This window comes from Capsicum annuum, chromosome 1 (genome assembly GCF_002878395.1).
Source record: "Capsicum annuum cultivar UCD-10X-F1 chromosome 1, UCD10Xv1.1, whole genome shotgun sequence".
NCBI classification, from domain to species: domain Eukaryota; kingdom Viridiplantae; phylum Streptophyta; class Magnoliopsida; order Solanales; family Solanaceae; genus Capsicum; species Capsicum annuum.
This window is the reverse complement of record NC_061111.1, coordinates 18,570,200-18,591,315: the sequence shown is the minus strand read 5'-3', so window position 1 is coordinate 18,591,315 and position 21,116 is coordinate 18,570,200. Positions and strand designations below refer to the sequence as shown.

The following is a 21,116-nucleotide window of genomic DNA, read 5'->3' as shown; positions in this document are numbered from 1 at the left end:
ATACCTGAATTTCAGACATCTCTCCTATGGCTTTACTAGTACTTGAAGAAAATAAAGATATGGCTAGAAATTGCACAGTTAGGTTCAATGAACAGATTGGGTATGAAATTTTAGATGGTCCTTATAGGCATATAGTTGATATTAGGGCAAGGACTTGCACTTGTAGAAGCTGGCAATTGAGAGGCATACCATGTCAACATGTTGTATTGGCTTATCAACATAAAGGTATAGAGCCTAAATTTTATGTGGAAAAGTGGTATAATAAAGATATATTCTTGAAGGCTTATGGCTACTTTCTTCAGCCAATACCTAATATGAAAATATGGCCTAACACAAGTGGTGTAGTGATTGATTCTCCTAAGCCTAGACCAATGCCTGGCAGACCAGGAAAGAATAGAAAAAAAGGGAAGAATAAGCCTAAGAAGAAGTATGGGAAGCTATCCAGAAAAGGACTGAAAATTTCTTGCTCTACATGTCATCAAATTGGTCATAACAGAACTCTCTGTAAAGCTCAGGTAATGCACTCATATATTTTAATTCAATAATTAAATTCTGATATTTATATACTATAGTTAATATCCTTTATTGTTAGGATGGAATGGGACAACCTGGAAGCTCTAGCCAGGCAGCAAGTTCTAGCAGGCCACCAAGCTCTAGCAGGCCATCAAGCTTCAACCAGCCACCAAGCTCTAGTAGGCCACCAAGCTTAAGCCAGTCACCAAGATCTAGCAGGCCACCAAGCTTCAGCCAACCACCAAGCTCTAGCATGCCACAAAATTTCAGCCAGTAACCAAGCTTCAACAGTTCTATATGTGTTGATACCTCAGCAGTTATAAGAGTACAGCTAGCTGAAAGAGGTAGAGGTAGAGGTAGAGGTAGAGGCACTGACAAAGGTAGGGGAGCTAACAAAGGCAAAGGATCTGGAAGAGGCACTGGCAGAGGTAGAGAAAAAGGAAGTGTATCTGATCAGCAACTTGGGGAAAAAAGGACCATTGGAGCATCAACATCATCAGTAGGACAAAAAAGGCCTAATACAGTAGGATTTGGTATCTACACTAATCAAATGAGTACCAGTAAAACATAAATGTAAGTGTGAATTACAACTTCAATTCATGTAATTTTTAATTATCTTTTGACAAATCTAATTTTACTTCGTTTTATACAGTCTGGAACTAGAGGTGAAACAGTTGTCACTCCGGGTGTTTACAAAGATGCAACTTAAACAAATATTGATATTGGTTATAAGCCTTGAGGAATGAAGTGGAAGGGAAAGAATCCTGTCACAACTTCTCAATTGCAAGTATGAGTCAATCAAAAAAGAAGCCAACTTGAAAGTTCTAGTGCACCAGGAGGAATATGAAGTTGTTGAATTAATTGTGTTTTTAGTACAATGTATAGTTTGGTGATTAGTTGTATCGCTACTTTGATATTTTGTTGGGGTTTTTGAAGATTCTGAACCATTTTTTGTGGTCTGTTTAGATTAATTTTGGATGAACACTTGATGTATGGTTGGAGCTCATTTTAAGCAGTTGAATGGTAGATTATTGTGTTTAAAATGTCGATCAGTTGCACTTGTGCTCTTGTACTTTATATAATTATTGAATGGTGGTTCCTTTTGTGTTAAACATTTGACAGCTTTGAATCATTTAAATGAATCATTTGAACTCTAAAAAAATAGAGTACAGTAATCTAACTAAACCAATTACAACAGTAAAGCAAAATCAAAACATAGTAAGAGAGTAACATTTCACAACTTATCTTTATTCCTTCTTAATTGTTTCATACACAACAATCCCACTACAACAAGAAAGCCAAAGCGAAACAGTCCCAATACAATTAATATATTTTAGAATTAGACAAATCAAAACAGTCCCATTTATAAGAAACCTAAGCCAATATTTGCCAAAATCTAAGAACATTTCTTGAAGAAATTTCATGTAGCCAAAATCACAATCGCCCCAACGCATATCACTTTAAATTTTCTTGATCGATTCCTCTCTTCTTCAAATGATTTGACTTTTTTCAATAAACCCCACATCACCCTCTTTGCTTGAGGAGACATTTCATCATCATACCAATCAAAGTAATTGCATCCACCTCTCGCCTACAGGTTTAAAGAAAAAAATTAAACTAAAAAATTGCATCCACTAATCGAAGTAATTGCATTTCGTCCAATGAAGCAGCAAAAGATGAATACCTTTGAAGTTTTGCAGCAAAAAAATCTCCGACCAGTGTTGAATTGTGTCCACGAAGTCGTAATTTCAGCTTTCACCCCACATAAACATACTCCTTTTGGAATTGAAGAAGATGAAGACAATGAAAAAGATGAATTGGACATTACTACTAAAAACAAGTAAGAAGAAAAAATTAATAAGAGTAGGAGAGTTTAAGCGGAGCAAGAGAAAAGACTGAAAAGAAATTTAAGAGGAGAAGGAGAATTTAGGAGACAAAAATGGTGAATATTAAGAATTGAGTATAAAAAGAGGAAGAAAGTGGAAATTAGGATTTTTTTTTTTTTTTTAAGAAATTGGGTATAAAAAGAGGATAAAAGATCCGTTGGGTGCCACATAAGCTGGTTCTATGATATTTCACGCGCCTCCCAGACGTGAGTACACGCAAACTGCCACGTCGGAGAATTGGGCTCAATTGAAACCATTTCTGAAGGAGTAAAGGGTTCAATAAGTACCTTTCTTAATTCAGGTACCTATACGGGAAAAGTGAAATATTTCAAGTAACTGTATATGTATTCCGTCAATAAATAAAAATGAACAAACGAAATAGATGTGAAATGCCTTCACTGATCAGATATTTCAATAGATGAAATAGTCGCCTCTAATGCATGCTTTTATTCTAATTAAAAACATAATTAACTTCTATAATATATGGTAGGTGAAGAATACAAGTTATTTATTGGCTGGCCTAAAAATTAAACCACATGCATCTTGCATGTTAGGACCATGTAATAGTCCTCCAAATAATTCCCATATGGTCTGCACCATATATATACATGGACCACTGCCCTCGCAACTGTCAATTCTCTCCATATGCATCACATAATTATAGTAGTATAGTAATGATCTATAATTATAGTTGTTGAAATTGATGTTTGTTATTTGCACTCCAATCCTCATGTATCTGACAAATTAAATCTTTCTTTGTATAGTATTTGCGCAGTTTCTTTTAGAACTAGAGGAGCATGGCCATGTCTGTCCAATGTTAAGATATTTTTACTATGTACAGTAAGTTAAATTGATATTAATTTGAATTATGAATTATAAAACATGAATACACAAAATATAGTTAGTTAAATTGATGTTAATTCGAATTATGAATTATAAAACATGAATACACAAAACATATTAACAACTTGGTAGTATTTTTCACGGAGTCAAGTCTTACAAGATAATTATGTATAACTTACTCATATAAACAATAAAATTTGATGCATTTAAAAGTTTATATCTTTAATCATATGATTGAAATTTGCTACATTAAGTAGAAAAATTGAGATTAAAAATGATGCATAAGACTTGAGAATAAGTGTTGAAAAATATAAAGAGTTATCTAGTCATTACCTATTACATCACAGGTGAATTGCAATTAATAACCCGCATTATACTTCCTTACTAAGACGCCATAAACATCATTTGCTTTCATTTTTTCCTTCTCTTTAATTTGTCACCTTATTCTTTGAAGTTAAACTAAATTCAAATTTTAAGTGTTTCAAAAATTATATAGAAAAGAAAAATATAAGTTACCATCTTTCATATTAATTTAAATTATTTAACTTTGAGAACATGATAAAATATACTTATGTAGATATTTTATTGAACTTTGCTTTTGTATATGTTCCTTACATTGAAATGTGGAGTCTTTTGTTAGAGTGTACAAAAATAATGCCGACAGGATGTATTAATAATGTTTGCATTAATAATACTTGTATTAGTAAAATTGATATTATTTATGCTAACATTATTTCTTATGCACTGTTTGATGTACTGTATTAGAACTTGTATTTTCAATTTTGATATATTTAAACAAAAGCTAAAAAAATAGGTTGGATTGCATATACATCCTAAGAGTCATCCGGGATCTAGCATGAGCTCAATATATGTTTTTTTGTCTCAATTTCTATGACACAAATTGAATTTAGATAACCAATCATACTTTTAATATGTTTTTAAATATTTTAAGTTGTTAATAGTGTAATCTATAATATTTTTTATGTAATTTTTAAATAACATATGTTACTCTCTCTATTCAAACTTTTGTGGCATTAATAGTCAATTGTATTTTTAAAATAATTTAAAATTTTAATTATTGTAATTTATAATATTTTTCTTCTATTTCAATTTAAGTGAAACTGATACAATTTCGAGAGTCAACCAAATATTTATATCATTTAAATTTTTTAAGTTGTTTATTATTGTGATTTATAGTATTTTTTAAAAATATATAATAGATTAAATTATTTTTACATATTTCAAATTTTTAATTATTGTAATTTATAATATTTTTTTATGTAATTTTTAAAAAATATACGCTACTTTTCTTGCCCAGAGTTTTGTATCACTGATAGCCAATTATATTTTCTAAATAATTTAAATTTTTAACTATTGTGTAAAACTTTTTCTACTCCAATTAAAGTGACATGATGCTTAGATGACCATAATAATTAATTAGAGGTGATATAGTAAAATCACAATTGAAACAGTGAAATAGACATGTATTAAATGACTCACAACAACTAATTAGAAGTGATATAATAAAATTACTATAAAAGATACTTGTGAAAAATAAAGTAAGTGAACTCTCATTTAAGACGTCAAGTTATTTTAAAATATCAAGAGTTAACTTATCGTTTTATATATGTTGTTATTGTACCCTTGATATGAAATATTATTCATTATATTCAATTCATTTTTCAAAGCATTAAATTTATTATATTGAAGGGGTGATATAGTAAAATTTTTCATATTATTTATAATTTCTCAAGGTGTGTAAATAGATATTATTAGATAGAGGAAGTATAATAATTATGAATTATTCATAATCATACTCTCTTGATTTAAAAAAGAACGATCTATTTTAACTTGGTAAGCAGTACGAGAAAATAAAAAAGACTTGAATTTTATGACCTTAAATTAAAGTTATGTCAAATATACTAAAATATCCATTGATATCATGATCAAAATTAAAATATTAACAAAAAATAATATCTTTTTTTTTTAAACATACCTAAAGAAAAGTAAGTCTTTTTGAAAAAAAAAAAAATTTTAAGAAAAAGGAGTAATAATGTTCATAAATTGTGTCGTCTCAAACGAGGAAGAGCATGTGGGCTTGTCAACAACGCGGAACCTTAAACGTGAATTAGAACATGCCTTTTCTCCCCTCATCCTCATGTATTTGTTAGATTATTTTTATTATATAGTATCATACATAATTATCAATTTAAAGAATAAATTTATAAGAAAATAGAATACGGAATCGAATTATTATGTAGCACAAAGATTATAGATAATAACTACGCAAAGATACTAAAATGAAGAAAACAATAATGTAGTTACGTAATCAAGCTAAATTAATTATTATATAAAGTAAGATTTTCCATCATCACATGCGATAAAATTTAAGTAATAATTAAAAATAAATATTATATTAATAATACAATAGTTAACTACCATCCAAGCAAACTGTGAATGGCCACGTGATATTGATGAGATAAAGATTCTACTGTTGTTTGATCACTTCTCAAGTTGTGCATTTATTCTAATTTCTCTGCTACTCCCTTTGGCCTTATTAGCCCATCAACGACACATCTCTATCACTATATATCCTCGCCTTCTCAGTCCACTTTTACTCATTTTATAAGTGTAACTTGAGAAAGATAATGTTACGCAATTTCATCCCTATCTTATGAAGGTAAGTTATTTTCTATATTATCCTTAATTAGTAAGTTATCTAAATGTTAAAAAATATATACTTACTACTTAAAAATAAGAATAAAACAGAAATAAAATAATACAGTATCTCTTAGTTTTTCAAATTAAATTAGATAAATAAAAATAAAAATCTATGTTTAATATAATCAAATAAAAAAATGGTTGGATGGGTTAACTTTATATATATCCTGTTAGCTCTAGCTAAGTGCTTTTAGTTGTTGGGAAAAGAATGAGAAAAGTTCAGACATCTAAATTTGACAACAAAAAAAGGCAATAGGGTGATCATAAAAAACATTAGCTATTTTGCAAAGATTATTATTCACTTCTCAAATTTTTAAAATTATATGCTTTATATTTTATAATCTCAATAAAAAAAAAATTAAAGAATTCTCATAATCAAACGAATCCTCTAGACACTTGTAATCGAAAAGTTTTATTGGATAATTTCTTAAATAAAACTTTATGGATCCTTTGTTTTGTTCTGGGTGCTGGTTGGTGGCTTGAGAAAGGTTGGGGTGGGGGCAAGGGGTTGTGGGGGTTGTTGATTAAATTTAAGTCAGTGTGGTACTTTGGTATATGGTGGTCCTGTTAATTAATGGTTTTTTAATGTGTAAGAGGCTAATTAAGAGAAAATATATAAAGTAACTCTTGATCTTATTCGACTTTTTCAAAAAGACACATAAACTTTACTTTCAATTTATTACTCCACGAATCTTATTAAAATCGTTGTAAATATACCATTTTGACTTAAATTTTGCCTCTGCGTGTAGACACACACACCAGGCGCGTGAATGGTTAAAATTTGACTTCAGTTGTTAATTAAAAACTCCCATGTGTAAATTATTTGTCTAAAAATTAAAAAATCCCTTCTTCTCCATTGATGTCTTCTCCATCTTTCCAATACTCCATTCACACACTTTCACAACTTCACACAATCCACCATTTAGGCACACGCAACACACCCACTGAAAAACACACTTACACACCGACACTACACACAGAAATTGGAAGGAGAGCACAATTGCGCTTGGGGTCGTGTTGTCTGTTCATATTATAAGGTTTATACTTTTCCTAAGAGCTTTCCACAGTTTGAGATCCACCAACAATCTGATAGGCTGCAACATTATTCTGAGGTCCATCTTGAATTGAAGAATGATAAAGAGATTAAAAAAGGGTAAAAAAGATATGGTATGTTAGCCACCATTTTTTTCGTCGAGAAAGTATTTTTCGACGATAAACTCAATATGAAAAATTATTTTTTTGTTGAAAAATATGCTAATGTAGGCACAAGAATCAGTATAATTGTTTTCAATTCCACTATTGAAATAGTAATCCAAGATACCAACTTGTTATCGGTGGAATCACATCCTTTCTATCTCCAAAAACTTATTCTCCACATTCCTCAATTGAATGAAATTTTTCTTTTTTTGGAATTCAATTTAATAGGGAGAACAATTGAGGCGTACTTTAGCAGATAATCCAATTTAAGATCAACAATAATGGAAGAAGTAATGAAAGGAAAGAAGGGAAGATAGGTGAACAGGAAGAAGAAGGGGAGAGTGTCAAACATGTGCTTTTTAAAATTGAGGAATGCTGAAAATTTTGGTCAAAATGGTGTATTTACAACGATTTTAGTAAGATTCGTGAGGTAATAAGTCGAAAGTATAGTTTAAGTGTCTTTTTGAAAAAGTCGAACAAATTTAGGGGGTACTTTATGTATTTTTTCGCTAATTAATTAATATATATTTTATGTAGTTATCAAGTTGAGTGATTTTTTTTAGTGCTTAAAAATTGAGGATCTAAGTCATATTTTTAAAAGTTACATTTAAATTCTAAATATCTTTTTTAGAAAAAGTTTAATCAAATACAATATTAACTTCAATTTTAAATTTTTTTAAATAAAATAAAATATTTAATTTTCATTACAAATATTCAACTAGATAAATTGATTGAGTTTACCCCCCTACAATTGGTATCAGAGACTCCACTGTTTAAAGTTACGAAAGTAGTATATATTTGTAGAATTTATTTGATTAATTTATTATTTGATTAATTTATTAATTATGACTGATTTATTTGATAAAACTAAATTTAGATATTCTCCAAAATATTATTTAGATGAATAAAGTACAAAAATTACCAAAATATAAAGAATTAAAGCAAATAATATCTAAAAAACGTAAAGAATTAAAAATAAGGATAGAAAGACTGCAATATAACATAATTGCCGGAGTTAGTAAAAACTCAATAAAATCACAAAAAGAAGAAATATCAAATTTAGAATCGACAATAGATAGTCTAGAATATACATACCAACATGATCTATTAACAATTAAATAAAAAATGAACAAAGAAGAATTTATAATAGATGGAAAAATATATGAAAACCATGAAGGATTAAAAATAAAAATAATATTTTCTAATCTAGGAAGAAGGTATAAGAAAATAGGTGAACATTTATATTTAATGTTAGAAAAAAGAAGAATTAAAATTAGAAGATAAATTGACAGCTATGGTAAGAATAGAAAAAGAAAATAAAGAAATAGATAGAAAAAAGGAAATAGAAAAAATAAAACATCAAACTACAGAAGAAATACGAAAAATAGAAGAAACTAAAAATAGTAGGATTGCTGAATTAGAAAAAGAACTACAAATGTTAAAAGATTTGTATGAAAAAAGACAGAAAGAAAAAGAAGAAAAAGATAAAGAATAAAAATTATTAAATGAGATAAATCAATTTAAAGAAAAATTTAAAATAAGCAATAAAGAAATAGAAACTAGGGAATTAGAAATAAATACAATACATGTTGAAGAAACAAATAATTATGATTCGGAAGATAGTGAAACATATACAGAAATCTTAACAAATATAAAAAAATTAGAAATCAATGAAAAACAAGAATTAATTAATGAAGAAAACTTAGAAAATAGAAACACAGAAATAAATACTCTTGATAAAAAAGAAGATGAAAATATAATACCTAGAACATTAGAAATAAGAAAACCTACATATTATAAGAATAAATTTAAAAGATATAATCTAAAAGATGAATATAACAAATGGACACCAAAATAAATAGTTAATAAAAATTATAACTTTTTAGACTTAGATTGTGTAATAGATACAGAAAAAACAATACAATTATGGATAATCTTAAAATCTTAATCTTATATATACTTAAAGATATAGAAATTATAGATATTAAGAGAATAATATTAGAAAAAGTATTAGACTATGAAATTGAAACTATAAATTAGATAGAACAGTTATACCTGGATAATTACCCAGATGGATATTATTCAGATTAAGAAATGTTAGAATATATTAGAAAAACTAAAGAAAATCAAGATAATCTAAATGAAGAAATTAATTATAGAAACCGAATTAGAAAAATAATGGAAAATCTAAAAGAAAAATTAATATGGATAGAAGAAACCCTAGAAAATTTAGAAAAAAGTACATGTGATAGTTTATATAATTTAAAAAACTCTCTACGAGAAGAACAACACAAGATAATAAATAACATTGAAAATCTAGAATTAGATATACATTACAGTACAATTAGGATAAATTATTATACAGAAATTTGTAACTCTGCAATTACTACAGGACAAAATGATAGACTATGAATATTTAAAATATTGGAGACAAAATATGGAAGAAATAATATTATTAGAAAAACTTATGAAAGATAATCTAATTAGATATTTTGAAACAAAAGATATAGAATATTTACAATACCTTCAAAATAATATAAAAGAATTACAAAAACTAAGGGAAAAAAACAAAGAATACTATAGTAAAGCATTTAACCAATTACCATATAATCACCCCCAAGATATGGATATCGATAAAACTAATATAAATAAACTCAAAATAAAATAAATAAACTCAAAATAAAAATATTTAGATAAGTTAATAAATATCCACGCACAAATAAAAATAGATCTATTCTACTCATAATAGATCTATTTTACCACACAAGTTATCCGCACCCCTCTACAATTACTAGTCCACGTCATCAATCTGTATAAGAATGAAACAATTCTCATCCGTTGATATTCCTCTAAATTGGTGGTCCAGATTAAGTAATTAGCAAACACACGGATCACCATCGGACCAATTCAGCCGCCTATAGATGGTAGGGTAGGGTGGGTGGTACCGATCTGCGGCCAATCATACTAACTACACACGGGCCTCAATTTCTCTCTTAATTTTCGTTAAATTTCGTATAAAAATATCGAGTCGTGAAAAGATCAAGACGCAAGAAATTAGGAGGAGCAAAACAATACCGTAAGGTACTTTCGAATTTCGAATCACATTCTCCGAAAATGATCAACAATCACTATTTTGAGGCAGTGACTAATAATATTGTGATTAGTCATATAAACAATGGTTAAAAAATAATAAAGGCGGACGATTTGGAGGTTGGCAAGAAGAGAGTTAGTCGATTGATATACAGTGGTCCTATTAATTAATGGTTCTTTAATGGAAAAAATACATAAAGTAACATACTTAAGTATTAAATTATAAAAAAATAACAACACTTTTATCAAATTATATTTTGTAGCATATGTATTTGTATTTTTGTAGCAACAGTTTGCAAAAATATAAAATACATATCGATCATAGTGATAGTAAAAATCATATGTATTTGTATTTTTATAACAACAATTTACAAAAATACAAAATACTACTTGCTATATTATGTAATTATGAAACTGTTGCTATAAAACTCATAATTAAAGAGATAAGTATGCTATTTCTAAATTTTGCCCTTATTTAATTTATAAGAGGTCAATTAACTAAGATATACAGTTATCAAGTTGTGTGAGTATTATAGTGTTTCATCTGAATCATATTTAAGAAAAAATGTTAAAATTCTCAATATTTTTTTTTATAAAAAGTGTAATCAAATACAACTTTAACTCAAGTACTTTTAAAACTTTAAATAAAATAAAATATTTAATTTTCGTGGCAAATATAAAGTAGATAAATTGATTGAATTTAGCGAGAAAGTATAGTTCATGTCACTAATCCGTATGAGAATGAAACAAATTCCCATCCGTTGATATTACACTTAATCATCAGCCCACAAAAATCCATAAGCAAACACGCGGATCTTCATTTGTAGCCGTCCTTTAAAAAAATATTTTTATATAAATCCTGGCTAAACTCACTTTTCCATCACCAATTCATCTCAAATTCACTCATTTTCTCTCTTAATTTTCATTTTCAATTTCGCATAAAAATATCGGGCCATGAAAAGGGAGGCAAGGGATTAGGAAACAGATCAAGGAGCAAACAACATCATAAAGTGCTTATGAATCACGAATCACATTCTTCAAAATTGATCAAAAAAATTACTATTTTGAGATAGTGGCTAACACTATTGTGATTTATGATCTAGCCAACATTAAGAAAATAATAAAGTCGGCGATGAGGAGGTTGGCGAGGAGCAGAGAAGTATAAGAGAATAAGTGGATTGATATATGGTGGTCTTGTTAATGAATGGTTCTTTAATTTGTAAGGCACCAATTAACTAAGATATTTGTTACATGCCAGAATTATAAGAAGGGTGTTTTAGTCATTGCAACTAGTTAGTTAGTTAGAGCCGTTAAGAGTAGTTAGGAAAAGAGGTTAGCACTGCTTAGGGGGGGAGGGGAAATTGATATATAAAACTAATAAATTGTAAAAGCATGTATTTTGGAACTATTCAAATCTCAATAATATTCTCTCTTACATTCTCTCTCGCATTCCATTGTTGTAATCTGTTCAGGGGTGCCTCTTTACCAAATATCCTTTGGTTTACAGCTGAAAGTAACCTCTTAATTCGGCACATGATATTGGTATCAGATTCAGTGAATTCTTGAACCCAGAGGATGTCGGAAAGTGCAGCGGTGAATACCAGAAATGGAAAAATCCAATGTGAAGTGGATGAATTATGGGAATGAGTGGCAGCGCAAGCAGACGCATTGCGGGAAATTAAGCAAATATTGTTGACGATGATGAACAATCAAGGTGACAGTGCGGCGGTAGCACCAGTGCCAGAAATACCAGTATAAAATAGAGTTAATCAAGGGCAAGGGTATCAACCAAACCCTAACCTGCATTAGGAGCGTTACCAGAAGGTGGAATTTCCTAGGTTTTGTGGGGAAGATATTAAGGGATGGTTGTACAAAACATAATAATAATTTGACTATATGGTCACTGTAGAGGAGAGGAAGGTGTAGACAACGATGATTTATCTGGAAGAAAAAACATTGCAGTGGCACCAATCGTATATGAAAACTCGATTGGGAATGATTCCTAGCTGGAATGACTATGTGAGAGCGGTATACCTTCGATTCAAAGATATTGAACACGCAGATCCCTTGGCGGAGTTGGTAGAACTTAAACAAGAAGGTGACGTTCAAGAGTTCTTGGACAGATTTGATGAGCTACTAAACCAAGTAGATATAACAGAAGAACAGTCAATTAGCATCTTCTTAGGTAATTTGAAACCAAATATTGAAGTCCAATTTCATATGTTGGCACCAAGAATGCTTATAAAGGCATACAATCAGGCTAAACTTGCAGAACAATCCCTTATGTTGCAACAAGGGCATACACAAGCACTGGTAAGAAGCTCCAGGGCCTTATTACCAACTTCTTCTAGTTCATGGGGTAATCAGTTCAAAGGAAATGGGAATAATCAACGAGATAGCACTAATTTTACAATTAACAACAAGAATCCTAGATTCGTGAATAAGCCTCAAGTTCAGGGATCAAGAAGGTTGTCGGTGGCTGAAATAGATAAAAAAAGGTCTAAGGGAATTTGTTATTGGTTTGATGAAAAATTTACCCCCAATCATAGGTGTAATCAAAGGAAACAACTGTTTATCGTGGAACTAACTGAAGAGGAGGGGGACTTTTAGTAGCATGAAGAAGGGAATGGGGAAACCCGTGGTGCTATTAAAGAACAAGAACTTGAGGGGGATCCTCTATGAACAACCCAAGTTTCAGTCCATGCATTAGATGGAACTAGCGATTACAGGACAATGAAGGTGAAGGGTTCAGTTAAAGGAACCATGGTACATGTCTTGGTAGATTCTAGAGCAACTCATAATTTTATGGACTTAGCTACTGCGAAAAAACTAGGGTGCAGATTGGAAACCATACCCTCGTTTGCAGTGGTTGTAGTTGATGGAAACAATATGTATAGCTCTATAATGACTAGAGGGGTGAGGTTGAAGATATAACAGACAGAGCAGGCCCCTACATATATGCAGACGCTTCTATAGTAATATGCTCCATTGTTTGAAATACCCAAGGAATTATCACTTTATAGAGCTCACGATCACAAGATTATGTTAAAAGAAGGTATACCTCCTATAAACGTGAGACCTTACAGGTATGTAGCCAGTCAGAAAGATGAGATTGAAAGAATGGTGAATGAGATGCTGGATTCAAGGGTAATTAGGCCGAGCACAAGCCTTTTCGTTCTCCCATTGTAATGGTTAAGAAAAAAGATGGAACATTGAGGCTATGCATCAACTACATGAAACTCAATGAGGGCAATGTAAAGGACAAGTACCCTGTACCAATGATAGAAGAACTTCTAGATGAATTAGGAGGGTCAAAGTTCTTTTCGAAATTGGACTTGAGGTCAGGGTACCATCAAATAAGGATGGTAGAGAAGGATATTGATAAGACTGCCTTTAGAACACACAATGGACATTATGAGTTTGTAGTGATGCCATTTGGTTTAACCAATGCACCCTCAACCTTCCAGAGTTTGATGAACTCTATATTTTGTGCATACTTAAGGAAGTTCATACTAGTACTTTTTCGATGATATCTTGATCTAAAGTTTGTCTTAGGAGGATCATCTAAAACATGTGCAACATGCCTTTGATGTGTTGACTGAACATTGTTTATTTATGAAATTGAGCAAGTGTTCTTTTGGGAAGGAAGAAGTTGAATATTTAGGTCGCATCATCACTCAATAGGGAGTAATTGATGACCCTCACAAAATCAAGGCTATGATGGAATGGCCTGTTCCGACCACACTCAAGAAGCTCAAGGGATTTTTGGGACTCATAGGGTACTACAAAAGATTTGTACGAGGTTATGGATTGATTGCTAGACCATTGAATGGCTTACTTAAGAAGGATAAATTTGAATGGTCTGAGGCAGTATCTATTGCATTTGATAAACTCAAGGTGGCAATGAGTACAACATCTGTCTTAGCTCTACCAAATTTTTCTAAGGAGTTTGTCATAGAGATAGATGCTTGTAGGCATGGGAGATGGGTTGTTTTGATGCAATCTAGTCATCCTTTAGATTATATGAGTAAGGCTTTAGACTCTACACGCTCAACTCTATCGGCTTATGAAAAAGAGATGCTAACAATTGTGTTTATTGTGGATAAATAGAGGCCTTATTTGATTGGAGGATATTTCCTTATTAAAACTGATCATTAACCGCTAGAATACCTTTTGGAGCAAAGGATTTCTACCTCTTTCTAACAAAAATAGTTGGATAAATTGATGGGATATGATTACAACATTGTATACAGAAAAGGAAAGGAGAATTTAGTGGTTAATGCCCTCTCTAGATGTCCTGAATCATCTGATCACCAATTGCTGACCCTATCTACTGTAACCTCTAATTTTCTTATAAGATCAAGGGTTCCTATGAAAGGGATGTGAAGCTGCTGAACTTGATTAAACAACTGACCAGTGGGAGTCCTGTATAGAAGAGGAAAAATTATGGTGGTTTCTGACCTCTCCTTAAGGCAAGATATGTTGCAGTATCTCCATGAGAATGTTATTGGAGGTCATTCGGGGATGACTACCACATTGTTCAGAGTGGGGAAAATTTATTATTGGAAGAAATTCAAAGAGGATGTTTATCAGTTTGTGAGAAGGTATGTGGTTTACCAGAGGTGCAAGGGTGAGAATATGAACTATCCATGCCTCTTACAACCCCTTCTTATTCCTGAGAAGATTTGACAAGACATTAGTCTTGATTTCATTGAATGATTGCCTAAGTCCTATAATAAGTCAGTCATTTTGGTTCTGGTGGACAGATTAAACAAATATACTCACTTTATGTAATGCCCCGCAAAATTCTCTTCTAATTTGAGCCTTAGAGCGTATTAGTAAAGCGGAAATTCGGGTCTAAAAGTTTGAGAAGTGTCTTCCCAAATGTTAAATACTTTGAATCGTGTGAAATTTCCCTAATTTTAACTTTTTGTCATGTAGAGCATTGAATAAGCTTTCTATCAATACCAATTCCTTCAAAATTCGACATCGGACGAACAAGTTATAGTCGTTTTACTGAAAATAGTTTTATTCAAAAATTTCCCTGTGCGATGGCGAGGTCCGACGTACCATCAGACATGCGACGCAACTTCGACCTCCACCATCGCATTTTTCTAGTGAACCTTTCCTCTGGTTGTGTTCGACGGAGTTGTCCGACGACTGTCGATCCTGTGATGGGACGTCGCACTCCACCGTCAAACCAAGGTAGTGCAGCCCAATTCTGGCTTTGTGCGATGGCGTGGTCCAATATATCATCGGACATGCGACGTACTGTGCACCCCACCGTCGCATGTCCAGATCGGTAATTTTAAGATGATTTTTAAAGGGACTTTTTGATCTTTTCCCTTTTTTCCTCAACCTCTATAAATACCTGGTTAAGGGATCTCAACCTCATTTTTCTCTTCCTCTATAAAAACTAGTGTTTCTACAAAATCAAATCCTCTCTTCTTCTTCAACCCAAAATCAAGAGAGATCAAGAGAGAGTCAAGAGAAATCAAGAATCTCTTCAAGGGCTTTCAAGAAAAGAGTTTCCCCAAGGTATGTAGATATTGATTCTTGGATCCCTTTCATCCAAGAAGCTCAAGAACCCTTTTCAAAAACTTAAAGATTTTATGTTTGTGAGATTCCATGATTTGTATGAGTTGAAATTGATGTTCCAGCTGTTGTTGAGTTTTGATTCATGTTTGTTCATAAGGTTTTTGGGCTTTGACCCTAGTATGTGGAGTTTATGTGATGTTCATGATAAACCCTTTTCAAGTTATTTTCTATGTGATGTGTTCATATCAATTGGGTGTAGAAATGATTGAATAAGCAAAGCATGCTCCCCATAAGTTTGACAAAAAGCTTAAGTGAAGAATAAGGGTCATTAAAGTATGATGATTAGGAAACCCCAAAGTATGAGCAAGTCCCCGCATGCCTAGTGTTTGTTAAAGGGCCTTAGTGAACAAGTAGAGACATGATAGTAGTAAATTCCCCAATTATGTACTCTTTGATACATGCTAAGCCTTTGATACATGCCAAGTTCTTGACAAGTAAGTTGTTATATGATAATATGAGGTTTCCCCAATCACGTGATATCCAATGCATGCCAAGACTAATGTATGTGCGAAGTACTTGATGCAGGATCTTGTTGAATAGAGTGTGATCTAGTAGAATATTTCCCTACGCTATTATATGTCGATGATTCCTAAATGTTTGAAGTGATGCTTTAGTGATTGTGATGATGAATGAAAGATTGTGATGATTAATGAATGATCGTGGTAATGGCTAGTCAAGAATGATTATGTTTTACTTTTATGTTATCGAATCTTGGGGGTATTTATACCCGATAATTTAGCTGTTGTCTAGAGCCCATGTCAGTTTCACGATAATTCCAGTGAAGCCATGATTCTCAGAACTCAGTGAATTATAGAACTTTGTATCCTCAGACAGATACAGAACTTAAGAAATCTCAATAATCTTTATAATCCCTGTATCGCTAGTAATCTAGCCTCAGCTCTGTACTCAGCTCAAATCTAGTAAAATCCAAGTGTTTAATTCCAATCTCGATAGTGACCGAGTAATCTATTCAAGCTCTGTATCGTTAGTCAGTTACTGTGATCCAATAACATTCTATCGATACAGAACCAAGAGAATTCAGCTTGACTCAGTCAGATCTTTTGAGAAACGTGATCAGTGTCAGATTCAGTTCAGTTTGTGTTCAGTTAAGAATTCAGTCCAGAGTCTTTCAATTGAGAGTAGAAACTAGTATCGAGCGAGGGAAGGGATGGCGTCTTCCTCATCAGCGAGAGAGGTCGGAGTCGTTAGGAGCAATCCCTGAACTCCAGAACTGTGTAGCCAGTGCAGGATGCAGGAGTCACCATCAGTAAAGGCTGTCACCTCCAGAGAGAGAGTTTTTGACTATTATATTGCCTTAGGCTGACTTTCTGTTAAGGGTCATCCGTTAGAGAGGTTTGGCCAAAGAAGGTCTTTACCCGTGGCATGGTATTGACACCCTTCCAGCTGGGGTTACAGGTTGGACCCCACCTATGAAAGGTTGGGGCTTGTTGGTTAAGTAACTACTTCCCACAGTTTCAGTTACAGTCTCATATCAATATTCAAAAATCAGGACTATCAGATATAGTCATCTATCTCTATGAGAAACTCAGATAGTTTCATTGATTCATGGGCCATCCGTCAGATAGGCTTGGTCTCATACACAGTTATTTGTTATTATGTTCAGAGATCTCCCGTCAGACAGGCTTGTTCGCAAACCTCAGATTCTATTGATTACTCTTATTGTCAGATTCAGATATGATCATTTCCTTATCATTGATAATAGCTTTCGAAATCATCCATTAGAGAGGTTGATCTTCAATCTCGTCAGTCGAGCGTAGTGAGCTCAGAATTCAGTCGTTGATGTAAGTACATCCAGTTCCTCAGTTATCAGTACCAGATGAGTCAGTGATTCAGTATCTCAGTGTTAGTAGTGAGTTCAGTCAGCGGTAAAAGCAGCATCCGAGTTTCAGTCTCTAGAGTTGTGATGATTGTGTTATGGTTTGTACATTCCCGTATGTGTTCTCGTTCGGTACTCTCATGATTATTCAGTCTAGTTATTGTGTATGTATGATCCCTTGCATTTAGCCTTACCTCGTCTATATATTCGGTATATTCCTGTACTGATGCATTTGCACTATGGTGTTTTATTTGACACCATAGGTTCAGAGGTACGAGATCCAGAGTATCCTCAACAGTTCAGTCCCAGTCAGCAGCAGTAGAAGTAGCGGCGAGTCCTCTTCTTTCAAGGACGAATCTTAGTTTACTATTATTGTATCATATTTTGTTTATTTTCAGTTGGCAGAGTTAGTTGGGGACATGTCCCATCAACTCCACAGTTCAGACAGTTTAGAGGCTTTTCAGACGGATGTATTAGTATTCAGTTTTTTGTTTTTGAGTATTTATAGATGTGTTGAACCTTATGGATAGTTTCTGCATTTATTTTTAGATATTGTGCAGTATTCAGGTACATATATCAATAAAAGGGTTAGCTTGTGGTCTTTCGGGGTCACAAGCACCATGTGACGTCTCGGGATGGGATCTCGGGTCGTTACACTTTATCAGCCTTGTTCATCCATATACTGTTCTAATGGTTGCTTAGCTTTTCTTGGATAACATTTATACGTTGCATGGATTTCCTCAAACCATAGTGAGTGATTGGGATATCATTTTTTTGAGCAAATTTTGGCAAGCCTTATTTACAGCTCAAGCAGTTAAATTGCAACATTTCTCAGCCTTCCATTCTCAATCTGATGGACAGACTGAGGCTATGAATAAGTGTGTTGAAGGTTACTTGCGGTGCATATGCAATTATTGACTCAAATAGTGGGTTCACTGGATTCCCTTGGCTGAGTGGTGGTATAACACCACCTATCAGTCATTTATTAAGATGACCCCTTTTGAGGTGGTGTATGGACAACCTCCCCCACTTATTTTCCCTATGTGTCACATAGTTCTTCAGTAGAAGAGGTGGATAAAAGCCTGCAAGCCAGGGAAAGTACTCTCAGAATACTCAGTCAATATTTGTTATTGGCGCAAGCTAGGATGCAGATAAACACAGAACTCGTAGATCTTTTGTTGTAGGCGATTTGGTGTTTGTGAAGCTGCAACCTTATAGACAGATATCCCTTAAACGTCATGCTTATCACAAGTTGAGCCCTAGATATTTTGGTCCCTTTATTGTTCTTAAGAAAATTGGGACAACAACTTATCAACTTGACTTACCCCTTTTTGCCAAAATCCATCATACCTTTCATGTATCTCAGTTGAAGTTACATGTTTGTGATCACTCTGTTGTGCCAGATTTGCCTGTGACTTTGTCCCCTCGTGGTTATGTAGTCCTTGAGCCTAGGGCTATTTTAGACACCAGATTTGTTCACAAAGGTCGTCGTAGCTTAACACAACACTTGGTTAAATAGTTCAATCGCCCTTCAGAGGATAAGTACATGGATGGATTCCACTTCTCTCCAGTAATAGTTTCCTAATTTTAGTCGTTGAGGTCAAGGACCTCTTTGGTGGGGGAAGTATTGTTACATGCCAGAATTATAAGAAGGGTGTTTAATCATTGCAATTAGTTAGTTAGAGTCGATAAGGCTAGTTAGAAAAAACGGTTAACACTGCTTGTGGGGGAGGGGGACTGATATATACAGCTAATTAATTGTAAAAGCATACGTTTTGGAACTATCAACTCTCAATAATATTCACTCTTACATTCTCTCTCGCATTTCATTATTGTAATCTGTTCAGGGGTGCTTCTTTACCAAACTCCTTAGGTTTCCAGCTGAAAATGTCCTCTCAATTGGACACGTGACAATATGTAGTATCAAGTTGTGTGATTTTTATAGTGCTTAAAAATTGAGCAATCTAAATCATATTTAGAAAAAATATATTTAGAGTCTAAAATATATTTTAACTCTAAATAGTTTTTATTGAAAGTGTAATTAAATACAATTTTAACTCCAATTTTTAAACTTCAAATAAAATAAAATATTTATTTGTCATGGCAAATATTCAAAGTAGACAAATTCATTGAATTTAGCGAGAAAATACAGTCCACGTCATCAATCGTATGAGAATGAAAGAATTCTCATTCACCGATATTTCGTTTAATCAAAGATCCACAATGAGCCATTAGCAAACACACGAATCGCCATCTGCAGTCGTCCGTTTCAAAAATGCCCCCACCCCCTCTAAACTCTAACTCAACTCACTTTACCATCACCAGTTCATCTCCAATTAACTCAATTTCCCTCTTATTTTTCATTCAAATTTCACATAAAAATATTGGATTGTGAAAATGAGGCAAGAGAAAAGGAAAGGGAGAAGCAAAACAACACTGCAAGATGCTAACGAATCACTAATCACATCCTCCAAAAATGATCAGAAATCCCTATTTTGAGGCAGTGAGTAACACTATTGTGATTCATGATTCAGAATATATTTAGGAAATAACAAAGCCCGCGATAAGGAGGTTGGCGAAAAGAGAAACTGAGGAAGAGTGAAGAGAATAAGTGGATTGATATAATGTATACTTCTTCCGTTTCAAAATAATTTACCATTTTAAAAAAAATTAATTATTTTAATTTAGTTGTTCCTTTTATTGAATCAAGAGAATTTTATTATGTTCTTATAATATTATCATTATTATTAAATCACTAAATAAAATGTAATAAAATTAATTTGATAAAATAAATTCCTAATAAAATATTTTCTCGAGAAATGTCAAGTCAACAATTTTAAATCTGTGGAAGTATTAAGTTGATGTTGATTTGCTTAATTCGCTGTGGTTAAATTAATTAATGTTTGGTGTAATTAAAAGGGAAGGAACCTCAACAAATTGTATTAAACCACTATTGCAACAATGTTCTCTACTGAAATTAATCTTAAGCAGCTCAAAGCCATTTGGATCTTTCTATATAATCCAAAGAGGTGTGTTTATATTTGGCAAAATGACCTTTTGGGCCTGTACTATTATATGTCATCTGTACCCCTGAACCCACTAAAAAGCAACATTTTAAACTCTTTCATGGTGAGTGTAACACACTCTCTCCCACGTCAGCTGTCACGCCTGCCACGTCTGCCACATCATCTGCTATGTCATTTAAAAAAAATTAAATAAATAAAATATTACATTAAATTTCAAATGATTTTTAAAATGCTACATAACGAATTAAATATTAAAATTAATTTAATTAAATAAGAAAAATTTATAAATTGTAGAAAAATTTGAATAATCATGTTTTTATTTTTCTCACAAATTAAACATCAAATCCATTCCAAATAATTAAAATTCTTCTCCAACTTATTTAAATTTTGAACTAAAAATTCATA

General features: G+C 32.3%; 1 protein-coding gene and 1 long non-coding RNA gene across 2 annotated transcripts; one reads left to right on the top strand and one right to left on the bottom strand.

The window, feature by feature from the left end:
* Positions 1–1,688: 1,688 nt before the first annotated feature.
* LOC107853683 lies at positions 1,689–2,793 on the bottom strand. Its single transcript, XR_001669838.2, has 2 exons — positions 2,198–2,793; positions 1,689–2,104 (listed from the first exon to the last, which is right to left on the bottom strand). It is a non-coding gene; the product is annotated as an uncharacterized LOC107853683 (long non-coding RNA).
* Positions 2,794–12,182: 9,389 nt separating this feature from the next.
* Positions 12,183–14,360, top strand: LOC107872473. Its single transcript, XM_016719177.1, has 3 exons — positions 12,183–12,718; positions 13,337–13,397; positions 13,935–14,360. The coding sequence occupies exons 1-3, from the start codon at positions 12,183–12,185 to the stop codon at positions 14,358–14,360; spliced, it is 1,023 nt and encodes a 340-aa protein (XP_016574663.1).
* The last annotated feature ends 6,756 nt before the right edge of the window (positions 14,361–21,116 follow it).

Bases quoted from the DNA above. Each gene is read 5' to 3' on its own strand.
- LOC107872473 (XM_016719177.1), top strand. From the start codon at position 12,183: ATGATTTATCTGGAAGAAAAAACATTGCAGTGGCACCAATCGTATATG. The intron at 12,719-13,336 runs GTTGTCGGTGGC...GAGACCTTACAG, and splicing joins CAAGTTCAGGGATCAAGAAG to GTATGTAGCCAGTCAGAAAG. The intron at 13,398-13,934 runs GTAATTAGGCCG...ATCACTCAATAG, and splicing joins ATGAGATGCTGGATTCAAGG to GGAGTAATTGATGACCCTCA.